General features: G+C 40.4%; 1 protein-coding gene across 5 annotated transcripts in view; it reads left to right on the top strand.

Moving 5' to 3' along the window:
• Nucleotides 1–13,818, top strand: part of snap91b (synaptosome associated protein 91b) — a 33,246-nt gene that overhangs the window by 17,927 nt on the left and 1,501 nt on the right. The window contains exons 13-21 of one of the 5 annotated variants that reach the window (XM_059355794.1): nucleotides 677–750; nucleotides 942–956; nucleotides 1,551–1,721; nucleotides 3,793–3,909; nucleotides 7,100–7,165; nucleotides 9,729–9,815; nucleotides 10,833–10,894; nucleotides 12,223–12,300; nucleotides 12,385–12,496. In XM_059355794.1, the coding sequence (XP_059211777.1) occupies nucleotides 677–750; nucleotides 942–956; nucleotides 1,551–1,721; nucleotides 3,793–3,909; nucleotides 7,100–7,165; nucleotides 9,729–9,815; nucleotides 10,833–10,894; nucleotides 12,223–12,300; nucleotides 12,385–12,471 (757 nt within the window). In that variant the 3' untranslated portion in view covers nucleotides 12,472–12,496. The remainder of the gene's footprint in view (nucleotides 1–676; nucleotides 751–941; nucleotides 957–1,550; nucleotides 1,722–3,792; nucleotides 3,910–7,099; nucleotides 7,166–9,728; nucleotides 9,816–10,832; nucleotides 10,895–12,222; nucleotides 12,301–12,384; nucleotides 12,497–13,818) is intronic. The other 4 variants (XM_059355790.1, XM_059355789.1, XM_059355792.1 and 1 more) reach the window with 4 other exon arrangements.

The following is a 13,818-nucleotide window of genomic DNA, read 5'->3' as shown; positions in this document are numbered from 1 at the left end:
TTTAGATTTATAATAGTATTTTTATAATAGTATTTATATTTAATTATATCTAATTAATTAATTATATCAGAAGTGGGACCGAGTCGTTGTTTTGCAAGTCACAAGTAAGTCTGAAGTCTTTGCAATCAAGTCCCAAGTTAAGTTCCAAGTCCTTAGCATTGAGTTTTGAGTCATAAGGCACTCTTTACCAAATGTTTTGTCAATGCTTTTTAAAATTTACATTTATTCGTTCTTCCTGGTTCTCTCATACAACATGCTTTCGGATTTGGATTCCTTTCAAATAAAGTGGATTTGGGAAAATAAGTGTTGACTTGCTGAGAATGATTACCATTAACACTAGTTGATTCAGGAAAAGGACCAGTAACTGAGTCATGGGACACTTTTAAATGACATGCTTTTAAATCTTTGGGCTTGGGGGAAGATATCAACTATTTTCAAATCCAAAGGGTTTAAGTCATGAGTCATTGGTGTTAAAGTCCAAGAAAAGTTGCAAGTCTTTTTTTAATTCATCACTATGAGTCTTAAATCATCAAATCTATCAGTCGAGTCTTGTTTGAGTCCAAGTCATGTGACTAAAGTCCACACTTCTGTCAACGAGTGAATGTAAAATAATTACCTTCTACAAAGGATGATGAACTGAATGTTGGCTGGTCTCTGTTTCTGTCGTCCTCTCTAGTTCCTTGTTGGACCTGGATCCACTGTCCTCCTCGGGTCCCTCAGCGCCATCAGCTGCCCCCACGTCTTGGGGAGGTAAGTCAACTTTCTTCCTGTCAACTCAGCTGCTGGTTCATCTGAAAAATGCATATCGGCATTCTACTATTAACAATACATTAAGCTTTCATATAAGTCTATTTTCTTTTATTGAACAGTCAAAAAAAACTGTTTCATTGGGCTTGAACTAACATGTATTTTCCTTGTTCCTTTGTTTTCTGCTTCCATAGATCTTCTTGGATCAGGTGAGTGTCACTCTACCTTTCACTGTACCTATTGCCTCTACTCTAGACTAGTGTAGGATTAAATCCCCCTCCAGGACATCTCAAGTTCATTGACTTCTTTTCTGAACAAACTCTGATCTGAATCTGAGGTGACCTGGAAAAAATGTAATTGCTTTATTCTAAATTAAGCATATAGATAGAAATTGTAATGTACAAATGTCACATGGTTACCTCCCTGTTTGTCTCCTCAAGCTGTTCTCTTAAGTCTGAGTAGTGTCTTTGTTTCTCTCTGCCTTCTCTCTCCCTTTCCTCCACATACTCCATTGTCTGTTTCTGGTTTATAACGGGGGCTATTTTTGTTGGTTGTTATTATTTGTTGGTTCTGAACGGATGGCGTTGGATGATTTAACTTTAATTTGGTTAAAATTTGGATTTTACTTTGCTTCGTCAATTCTACAATTTTGTAATTGGCTTTAATTTGAATTGGACCTTTGTTTTGGCTTGCTTTTGTTCACTGTTGCTACGGTGACTCACCTGGTTATTTTGGTTGCTCTTTTGGGGTTTCTTTTGGTACCTTTCTTTGGGGGATTTCGAACACCCCGTTGGTACTCACAGAAATGGGCGATTCCTTGCTATCTGAACCCACCCTCACGGCAGAGCCCGCCCCCTCCTCTGCAGCAGCAACGCCCACTCCTGCAGCAGCAGAGCCCGGAGTCTCTCTAGCTCCTCCCACTAGCACAGCAGCCGCCACCTCCCCTGGCGCCGCCAATATGGATCTGTTGGGAGGTCAGTGGGCTTCCAGAAAATTCTCTACGAAAGAATCACTCTGGGAAGCTCAAGCCTAAAACCATCACACAAATATGAAAACACAAAGACGACTGCATGCTCAAACACACACAGTATGTAGACAGAACTGATTTATCACTGGTATTGTCTGTATTCTGCTAAAGAAGCTGCATCATCAAAAACAGTGAAGTCTTAATGATGCATTGATGCACACCACCATCATTTTCAGCTATTAACTGCTTAGTGTGCTTCCAAAAGTATCTAATAATAAAAAGCTAAATCATTATTAGATCAATTGGTCAAAATATATATAAATTAACCAAGTTGTTATTAAATATTTAAAGAAATGAACTCATTAGAAAATGTTATTTCATTAAACATATTTGTATTTAATCATTGACGTCTACTTAATTTCATAATGGTATTTCCTTAATAACACATTCATCTGATAATGTTGTGAACACTCCCTCCACCTCAACTTTCAGCCAGTGTTGGCAACAACTTTATTTTTAAAAAGCAACTGGCGACAAATTTAACAACAGACTCTCATGGAAAAAGCAAGAAATGTATGACATTGTAATTATTTTCCATGCATGCTGCTCAGTAAACACAGTCCATGGCTCTTTAAGCCAAAGCATAGGGTCTCTATATCTCCTCTTGCGCCGTTTTGAGGCGCAAACTATACAATTTGTATAAATTATAAGTAAATAGTGTAATTTAGCAACTTTTTGAGCTAGTGCTAGCTGCATGGAAAGGAGTTAGCAACAATACTTTCAGCCAATCACAGGCCTCCAGCCTCAATAACTGCTAACAGTTAGAAGCCAGTAAGCTCCTGTTAGCGAGAGCAACAAAGTCAAACTTAAAATGAATTAGCAAACTAGATGATTCCGCTGTAAATAAACACAGTAGATACACACAATAACCAACCCCTTTTTATTTCGCTCAACATGGCTGCACATGCTACCGACCTAGCTTGATTGTGAGCTTACATTGTTATGACTCAGCATCAAAGTGTTAGCAGTGTTAGCTAGCTAACAAGTACAGTTAGCTTAGCTGGAGTGACAACAGTGAGAGGTTGTGTATCTTTGTTGCTCATTGCTATGATTGTGTGTCTTTCTTTGAGAAATATTATTATAACCAAAACACTGCTGTTAACTGTGCAATATCCAGCTAGCTGCTCCAGTTATCATGACAGCTAACTGGCTAAATTAGCCAAAAAGGCTAAAAAGGAGAAAGGATAGTGAACACTGTTGTCATGAAAAATGAGATTATGACAAAGTGAAATTTAAGTGTCATTAGTGCGACTTTTGAAAAAAGGGCATAAACCTCAAAACTATGAAAATAATGATGAAATAACATTTCTTAATAATGAGTTGCATTTCAATCATTTCTGTTATGTCACACATTATTTTCTGATTAATTAGTTTAACACAATGTATTCATGTGATTATTTATTTTATATGTATTTATTTATTTAATAACGACCACTTTGGTGCTCCATACAAAAAGATCCTGGATAATATACAGAAATCTCATTTGTCTGTTGCACAGATTCAATATGCCTGCACAAATACTCAAACATATACACATACTCCCAGACATTTCTGCATTATGTAATTATGTATAGCCACACAATCACCTTCGGCTTGCACATAAACATACTGCTACAGTCATTCTGCACATGCGTCTTGTTTGATAGGCAGACATGCTTTTCTTTGCCCTCAGTGAAAAGCAATTCTATCAAACCCTGTCACATGGCTACAGCTACAGATGGCAGCTGTAACACTTGTAGATTTCAGGCTTATTCTGTACGTTTGTGCAGTAGATTAATCCTTGCTGTAGTGCCTCCTGTCTGTATTCCCATTTCTCCATTCACCTGTCAGTCATTAAATGTCTGATATCAGTGCTGCAAGCTATCATTTTTAAAACTGAATACTCTTACCTTTATTTTTCTGGTGCTCTCTTTTCCTGCTTGTGTATCTTGACTTTCTTCTTTTCATCTTTACTTCTTCATCTGTCTCCTGTCTCTCTGGGCGTCTCTGTCCTCTGCTGGGGTTTGTGTGAACCCCAGATGCCTTTGCAACACCTGCTCCTGCCACTGAGGCCTCCGCAGCAGCCGCTGAAGGTGGGGCTGCTGCAGCCGCCGCCACCGCCACCACGCCCGCCCCTGCTACCAACGCTGGAGCTGGTGGGTGATAGAGAGTTTGCCTGTGTGTGCGTCTGTTTGTGTGAGTGAGTTAGAGGTGGGAAGTAACTGAGTACATGTGTACTCAAAGTATACAAAGTATCTACTATTGAATGAGCTCTACAATTCATACAGGGGGTGGAGCAAATCACAGCTGACATTGGGCTAGCAGGTTACACCCTGGACAGACAGAGCAGACAGAGAACATGCGAACTCCAAGCCGTTTTTTTGAACCCGGACAGTGCGCACCGCTGCACTCAATCACTATTGTGTTTCGGCAATAGATAGTAATTTCTTTAAATAGAAACTCTTTGAGATTATTCATTTTTCCACCATTGGTTCAATTCCATGACCCTGAATGTAAATATGTTCAATATCTTACAGACACATACTGTTTGTGTCGGTATGTTTCATCTCAAGGCTTTGTGCGGGGACAGTAGGCGTACAGATTTTTCATCACTGCTGGGGTGTGAACAGCACTATTGTTGTTACCATGGCGATTGAAGACAAAGCTCTTATTTATCTTTTGGCATCAGAAGATCTGTGTGTTTTCTCTTATGGAGATGGCTGACTGTGGCGATAGTTGTGGTTTGTTTCTCAGGTTCTATAATGTGAAGGTGTTAAATATTCACTTCATTTGTTTGTCATTTTTTCCACCACAGACGCTATTTGTGGTTGTTACGACTGACAGGGGGAGTGTGTTGGAGCGCTGCACGTTCTCTCCTATCATTCCTCTCATTCCTTTTCTCCTCAGATTTTAATATTTTCATCCTCATCATCATATAAAACGCATTTGTTCTATGTTGCATTAATGTCATTTACTAACATCCTCCCTTCCTGTTCATGTGTTACATTTCTTCCTCATACCCCTGCCCCTCTTCCTCGCCTAAGACCCCTTTGGTCCCTCGGATGGTAGCACCAACGCAGCGTCTTCAGGTCTAGATCTTTTCGGCATGATGACCGTGGAGAATAATCACCCGGGTAGTTCGCTGGATGCCTGTTTTAGCTCTGTGGTGCCCCAGCCTCCCCCCTCCCCTTCCCCTTCACCGCTCTTCACCTCCACATCCAGCACCATCACCACCACTGCGACCATTTCAGCTCCCACCGCTGCCAACCCTGCGACTGACCTTTTCAGCGGTAAACGTTAGAGATGTGTGTGGTCCAAAATAACCTTAATGCGTTGTGCTCATATTGATTAGCATCCTCCTGGTTTCCCCATCTCATACTGCTTGTCACCCTCTCCTCTTTTATTCTTCTTATTTGGTATCATCTATGGAGGACGGAAGCTGACAAAATAAAAAATAAAAAAATGTTAGCAAGGCATGTGTCCATCTGATGTGCTCTGATGTCAATCAACTATTAGGCAAAAAAGTTGACCCAGTGACCCACTTTGAATGACAGTCTCCTATTTGCACAATGAAGAAGCAATACATTAAAAAATTGTGCATAAATACATACGTTTGGATAAATAAATATTGAATTAATGGGCAGTCCGTGGCCTAGAGGTTAGGAATCGGGCTTGTAACTGGAGGGTGTCGGTTCAAATCCAGGTACTTACAGGTCTAGGACTGAAGATCCCTTGAGCAAGGCAAGGCCCACTGCACAGCTCCCCAGGCGCAGTAATGTGCTGCCCACTGCTCCTTGCTCTTTACACTTGTGTGTAAAAAAGGATGGATTAAATGCAGAGGTTGAATTTCCCCATTGTGGGATTAAGAAAGTAATCTTCTTCTTCTTAATAAATACATTTTACATAAATTAATAAATTAAAGGGTAAATTAAATAGGAAAGGAAATAAATAGGGGAATTAATACAAAGGTGGATATATAAAGAAAAAAACAGAAAGATCAATGTATGTAACATTTTATCACTAAATTCATTTTTTTAGATTTTTGCTACATTAAATGGCATATTCATTTGTTCATCAAGTCACATATTTATTTATTTTTGGTTTTGGCAGCTTCTGTCCTCCGTAATCATCTGACTAATGTGCACATATTGAAGGCCTTTTTCAGTTGGCTGCTGTGTGTGAATCTCCCCACCATTTTGAAGTGTTTGAGTGTTTTAATATTCCTGTGTCTGGGTGCGCATGTGTTCGTAGATCTCTTTGATTCCATGCCAGACACGAGCTTCACCAAAGCAGACCCCGCTCCCAGTGTTGACTTGTTTACAGCAGGTACCCTGTTGCACCTACTCTGCCATCTCTCATATCCTGTCTTGCCGTGTGTGTTTCTCAGCTTTGTCCTTGGCTTTGATCAGAGAAGAGAAAAAAAAGGAAATGAGATTGCTCTCTTATGGGTCAGCTAAAAGCTATTGAGCTGTCTGAAACGTTTACTAAATCACTCTTACCTACTTTCCCATTACAGCATGTACTGCGTGCACTGCAACTGCAATTCATAAATGTGCATTATAATGATTCACAGTCAATAAGTTGTGTGTATATGTGTGTGTTTGGGCTCTAAACATCATCTCCACCTTGCCCTCCCCAGCGGATGTGTTCAGCTCCCCTGCCCCCATTCTCTCCTCCGCACCCCCACCCAAAATAGACACGGGAGCCATCATGAACCTATTTGGTGGTGGGTAACTCACATGACTGCCTGCCCTCACTCTGCCTCCCCTGTTCATGAATGCATCATCAAAGAAGGAGTGGATTTTTTGCAAAATTAAACGACAAATATTGATATTAGGCTTCATCAATGGTATGAACACTGGGTAGTTTTTTTGTTGCATATTGTACTTTTGTGTTGAAACAAAGGGAATTATTTCTTTGTGGGTCGGTCTACAAGCAGATACCTGAGATGAAGCTTGATCATGCTGAAATAGTCAAATAATTTATGAACTGCAAGCTACGACCTCAGACTTGGAATTCTGCGGGTTTTTTACGTTCCTCTTTTTTTCCTGGCCTTAGTGCTTTTGAAAATGCACGTGGATGCTTTACTGCGCCTGCCAACTGAGTATGGCATAATGCTGAGATGTGTGAATGTGTGCATTTGAGTGTGTGTTTTAAATTCTAAAAGCAATGTTTCCTGTATTCAGCCTTCCAGTCTAACTCTGAGCAATTTGTTTGGCATTACCAGCGTGAAGCCGCAGGCTGACTATTACCCCTTCTTTGCCCTTATGCTGCGATGGGAACGGCTCATTAACCTACTTTGACCTGGCACGGCATGGTTGGGTATATTTTGGGTTGCCCTGCCAGAGTCCACAGGAGGAGATGCCACAGCTGCTGCTGCTCCCGCCGCCCCCGGTGCTGAGCTCATGTCAGGTAAAGAAAACAACCCTAAAATGTGAAAAGGCACTCTGCATGCAACGTGTATACAGTGGAGGAGAAACAAACATGGTACAGATATATTTCCATTTCTGTGAAATGTCTGCAACATGTTAGTCTTCCTTTACACAGTGTACTGTATCCATGGATGAATTACTTACAGTAAAGTGAGTCAGGGGGCCCCTGGGTCAGGGCATCTGTAACCCCTTTTCGACTAACGCAAACCTAGTTCTAGTGCTGGGCTGGTTTGCATTTGGTTCAACTAGTAAACCTTCTCAAAACCTGTTTGCTTTTCCACAGACTAGAGATCCACGTCATTACATCACTGTATACGTCTCTGCTCTATGCACATTTAATAAAACTAAAGTAATAACAACAATGGCAGACTACATCATCTCTCTACAAATGTTGCTCCTGGCTTTGCGCGCCTACATTCGCATCCAAACACACTTGTCTTGAATGCTATGGACAACAATTACGTTGTTATTAACACTGAATGTAAGATGATATTTGTTAGCCTTTGTTATAAGCTAACGCTAGCCTGACGCTAGACCGAATCAATCACATTGCAGTTAAACAAATAAAATAAAATAAATGCTATGTGTTTTAGTTGGTCTTGTTTCTCAAGATAATACCGCCCCCAGGCCCTGACGTAAGCAGCTCATGGTTAGAAACCAGCAAAGAGGAACCAGTTTTTCTGGGTAAGGGTTAGACCGAGAGAGAATTTAGGCACCGACTCCGAATCATACCTTGTACTGCCTTGGTGGAAAAGGGGTAAATGTCACGTAACAACTCTTATCTCCTCACAAATTGCATTACCATACATGAAACTGCATTCTCAGAAAACTTATTTTCTCCCATATTATGATTGCAGTTTAAAACACATGGTTACTGTTGTGACTTAAAAACAAAACTTGGTTAAGTCATGGTCAAGATCATGGTTTGGGTTAAAAAAGTCAAAATACAAAGTCTCCCCTTTGCAGATAAGTATCCATTATTCCAAGCTACGGTCTTAAAACAAAACAAAAAAAGCAATTATTATTATATTTTGTATTGACTTTTATTTCTGGGGGGCTTTTACATATCTGTGCTCAGGGGCCTGATAATCCATCCATGATTGTAGTTGTTTATTCATTTGTTATTACATGACACCATGTTATTGTCCTAACGATACTTTGTACTCAACTGCCACCTTATTGACATCTTCCTTTCAGTTGTTTCTGACAGTGTTTGCCTGGCGAAATGGCTGTTGTGTGCAGTCACTGTTTCTATTAACTTTGGTAACAGTTAATGAAATAGTTTGCTGTTAGCTATTCTTGCTGATTATCACACTGAATACCTAACCGTTATTGGGTGTGATTTTTGTTACTGCTTGTCGTTGGTTCAGTTTTAAAGCACAGTCATTGTCAAGTCCTGTGGATACAAACTATGTCCATATATGGTTGTATTAACGACATCATTGCACCACCTCATTTGCATAGTATGACCGTGGTCATCAGTCTCAGGGGGATTCCTCCAATCTTTCACTGTACAACTGGTAACCAGAACCCTGCTCACCTGGTTCCCAGTCACCTCCTGTCCCATCGGTCTTCATGTAATATAACTGACAGTCTGCAATACTACTGCTTTAAGGCTTAACTCTTTCTTTCCCCTCTCTTTCTACCATTCATGCAATAAACTCTAATGGTTCACTGTCACCCGCTCCTTTAAAACCTCATTGCATTTTTTCTCTCTCTGGCATCTGTGCTTTTTACTTTCCCCCCTCTCTCACTCTCTCTCTCTTTTCCTCACTCTCCCTCTCCATCTGGCTCTTGGGCTGGCTCATTGCTTGCTTCCTGCCATTTGATTGGGTGAGTTTCCCTGCTCTTTAACACGCTAATTTCCCACAGTGCACTGCTGCATTGCAGTGGTGCAAGGCACACTCAGCTGCACTGTCCCTTCCACCACGAGATGCTTGACGGTTACAGAGAGTGTGAAGTAGCAGTATTATTTAGTGCTTCTTTAGTTATTAACCAAGCCTCATTGTAGCTGCAGTGCTTTTGCCCTCATCATAACTTCTGCAGAAATCAAACACATTCAGCAAAAGTCAAATTTACCACCAAGCACTAAAAATATATTCTGTGCATGTTGTTATGATGGTACTATTTGTCACATATATGGTCAAAAACTTCTGCTTAATATTTATACCACAGACACATTTTTAAAGTAAATGTTTCAAATTACCGCTGTAGTAAGCAGCTGACCTGACAGATGTCTCCTGTAGCAGTTATTTTACACACAGGCTGCACTAAATGACAAACCATTTATCATCACCTTAGTGCTCCAAAGCTATTTACTATTTGTTTCAGATCTTATTTAATTTACTATTTTATGATATGAACCATCTCTCAAGCTCACATCCCAATGCCCCTCTCTTCTCACTGTTGTCATGGAGACATCTATTGGTTGTCATGGCAATCCCCAGTAGTAAGGAGGACTGCTAGTGTGAGGACCGCTTGCATTGCAGGATGCTAATATCTCCCCTCCTCTCCCTCCTTTACCCCTTCCCTCCTCTCTGTAGTATTTGATGGACTAGGGGACGTAATGAAGCCCACTTTGACCCCTCAGGGGGGCGATGTTGACACCTCCATGGCTAACATGGCAAGTAGTAAGTAGTCCTTTAGATGCCAAAAATATTGATTTAAATACTTCGGGAAAATATGTTTATTTGCCTTCTTTGTGAGGTTACATGAGAAGATTGATGCCACTCTCATATCTGTCCACTAGACATCTCTATGAACAGATATCTGCAGAATCTGTAGGCAATAGGAAAAGAAGCTAACTGATTGGTAGCATATATATAAAGATGGATGACAGGGCTCCACTTCCTTCCACTGTTCAAAAATGAAGCCAAAATATCCTAGATACGGAAGCAGCCCTCATGCACATTTGGAACCAGTGTCTGCACAGTAGTGATTAGCTAGCTGTGGTATCAAGGTCCCGCCCATACACCTGCCTGACCGAGCTGCCAATCATGACATTGCATCGTCAAATGCTTCAAATTACTAACTAAAAACAAACTTATTTAAAAAAAAAAAAATGTATTCAAAAATGAATTTCTATGTAATTTTTTTTAGTTTGGTCAATGTCGCATCAGCTAACATGGAGGGGGCGGGGCTAAACTACATCCAGCCACCAGGGGGCGATTGATTGTTTGTCCATCTTTATACACAGTCTGTGATTGGAAGCTATGGCTTTATACTTGACAGACTGATATGAGAGTGGTAGAAATGTGGTTAAAGCGTAATTCCCAAAATGCTGAAATGTCTCTTAAAGTACAGGGCTTGAGATAGGAGGCGATTAGCTTGTCTTAGCATTTAGACTGGAAACTAGGGAAAACAACTGGACTGGCTCTGTCCAAAGTCAGTCAAGATGAAGTTGCAGCACTTAAGTTTGCCATAAACTACAAATTGGCATTTTTATATTTCAGACTGTGAAGAGATTTAAAAAGGAGGATACAACCTGTTGATTGTTGACCTTTAGAGGTGCTAGCTGTTTCCAGTCTTTATACAAAGCTAAGCTAATCACCTCCTGGTTCCACCTACATAATTCACTTTGTTGGTCATAATAATGTCAGTAATTGAAAACAGTGATTTTGCAGTACTTCTCTCTCTCTTTCTCTCAGATCTCACAATGGGAACCGCAGCGGCACCTCAGGTAGCTCCCCCCTGTTGGGGTGCTCCCATGGTAAATGTTGTCTGTGTCTTATAGCATGGAGTGGAGCCGCATGGCAGCGACAGACAGGGCATAGCAGCAATCACAAGCATTGCCTTCATCTGGCTCTCCAGGTTCCAGGTCCAATCACAGACCCAGGAAACTGAGAGGCGTGGCAGTGAAGAAGGGAAACTAGACTTATAGCAACACGTAGAAAACTATAAGTGGATTGCATTCAAATGACATATCTCATACAACCTTTAATTATGGTGGGGCATTTCTGCCAGTAAAGAAAAAGATAAGTAGAAAACTAAGCCTTGAGATATGTCATTATAATGAGAAACCTTCTTAAAATAATGACTTAGTATCTCAAAATAATGAGAAACTTTATCAGGGGATGCTTACTCATTATTTTGAAATACTAAATCTATATTTTAAGAACTTTTTTCTCATCACATTGGCGGAAATGTGCTTCCATATCTAAAGATATTTATATCTACAGAGCACATGTACTGGATGTAAATGTTGAGAAAATCCACACAAGAGGCTGAAATGTTAGCATATAAGCATATTTCAACATGCCCCAAATAATTTTTATATTTCTGGAATATCTACTGGAGAGTGATGAAGTGGCAAATGATAGTACCAAATTAAGAAGCTGTTGCTTGGAAACAGTTTCTTCTTCTCTTAAGTTCATATTTTCTTTTAAGCTTGAAAGAGTTGAGGCAAGCCACGCAGTTCTCCCGCTCAAAGCTGAACTCACTCCTTCATTAACACATTTGCTTCTTCTGGATATTTCAGTTGTGTTTTTTGCCAACAACAGAAATGACACACTCATCTGAAGGCCACCTGCAAAAAGCTTCCTCCCTGCTCTCTAAATCCTTGTGCATGTGTAAATCAAGCTCTATTTTTAACAATTAGGTGAAGTTAGGGCTCTTGTTTTGATGTTTTTGTGTTTTTTCTGTCCAGGTTTGGCGTGTCTGTCTGTCTTCATTGTCATTGTTATGTGTTGCCTAACTGAACTCATTGTGTAATTTAAGTTGACATGTTTGTTTGTGTATTGTTTTACAGTGTTTGTGTGTGTGTCTGTCTTATATGTAGTGTAGTAACGTCCCAACTCCTCCTCTCCCTCCCCTCCACACCTTTAGACCGTACCCATGGGTGTTCCTCCTTTTATGGGGACTCACCCCGGCTTCAGCATGGTAAGACCACCAGTCCAGTACGGTCTAGTAATGTCCCTGAACCAATCTGGACATTACTGGACATTGATGGACAATTACCCTTCAGGTGGCCCTCACACCCATCAGATGGCCGACATTGTGTCTCATTTCTGTTCTTTCTTCTGTCTGTGTCTGTGTAAGCCCGGGGCAACAGGAGCTCCCATGATGCCGATGGTGAGGCCAGGCTTCCCTGCCACCGGAGCAACCCCCGGAGCACCGGTAATGAAACTGTACAGCTCATGAGAGTTTCATACATAAAGGTTACAGCTTCTCTTATAAAATTAGTGCTAAATGTGTCTGCAGATGTCTCCTGGAGCAGCCCAGAGCCCCAGAAAGCCTCCACCACCGAGGAACGCTCTGGATGACCTCAACATTAAGGACTTCATGTAGACTGACTGACCTGTAAACCCCCAAGGTACAGAGATACAGTACATAGAAGGCCGTAACTTAAAGAGAGTTTTTTTTCCCCTCTGCATGTCAAAGTAAAGGTTATGGAGCAGAATCTTCAGTTGCGCCAGACAACATTTTCCACCTGTGAGCTATTCTGCAGTCGCTAACAGGGTTAATGCATGCTTAATGTGACGTTCTAATATAATCTGTCAAAGTGTCACAAGGTGATTAAAGGTGATTTTTTTTCCTCCAGACATACTTTCCCCTCTTCAGGCCTGCTGCTAAAAAAAATCAAACAATCTCGGAAGGCAACAGGTTTTTTTTAAGTAATTAGTAACTTTACAATACTAGCGTAATGTGTTGCACTACTTTTGCATCACTTTCACTGAAATAATTACAGAAATACAACAGGGCATTGTTAAATGAAAGAGGGGAATGTTGCTTCATAGCAGTTAATCAAACCACAGAAGGGCATGTGTACATATAGTGTTTCTCTCTGAGTCCGTTTCATGCGCTGGGTTTTGTTTCAATGAACACGGAACACCGATATGGACACTAGCATTGCTCTTTTGCCTTTTTATTATCCATTTGTGCTACTATCTATTTGTTTCAAAGTGTTTTTCTACACACTAGGATAGATAAATGATGGAAATAATAAACACTTACAGCAGCATTACGTACATAGAATATGTACAGCTGTACACATGCATTTGTTATGATTACATTACTTAGTAGTTGACAACTTTTGTAACAAAGCCAAACATCAAGCAAGTGCAGCAACACAAGACATAGCAAGCCAGCTAATATTACTTGCTAGTCCAACAGCGATGATGCTTTATTTGCACATTTAAAGATAACATTTCAGAAAAGTCGTAATACAAAAAATAACTTCTTAATGCAAGTAATCAACTGACATTTTATGGTTATATCTATTAGTTTATTTGACCTTATTCACCTGTAGTGTCTCCATTTAATAGAAGTGCAAACACAAGCTACATGTGTCAAAAATCCAAGCTGGGCTGCCAGTCTGTACATAATGTTTGCCTTCACACTTATGAATCTCCTTCTCTTTCTGTCATATCAGAGCATATATACAGGGGGCTGCATAAGTAGGTATACAGTAAGGGTTATTCCAATATTACCGGTATTATGATACTGGTGGTAGGATGTGTGAATGCCGGGGGCAAACAGTTTGAACATTTTGGGGATCAATATGTTTGTATAATCAATAAAATACCTTTTGTGTGCACATTTTGTTTTTCATTACTGTATACCTACTTTCGCAGCTCCCTGTATAATAGTATTTAACCTATTTCGTCTGAGTGTCTTGTTTTAATCTAGCCTTTT

The sequence above is a fragment of the Centropristis striata genome, chromosome 18, assembly GCF_030273125.1.
Source record: "Centropristis striata isolate RG_2023a ecotype Rhode Island chromosome 18, C.striata_1.0, whole genome shotgun sequence".
Lineage (NCBI taxonomy): Eukaryota > Metazoa > Chordata > Actinopteri > Perciformes > Serranidae > Centropristis > Centropristis striata.
This window is presented reverse-complemented; position numbering and strand designations above follow the sequence as displayed.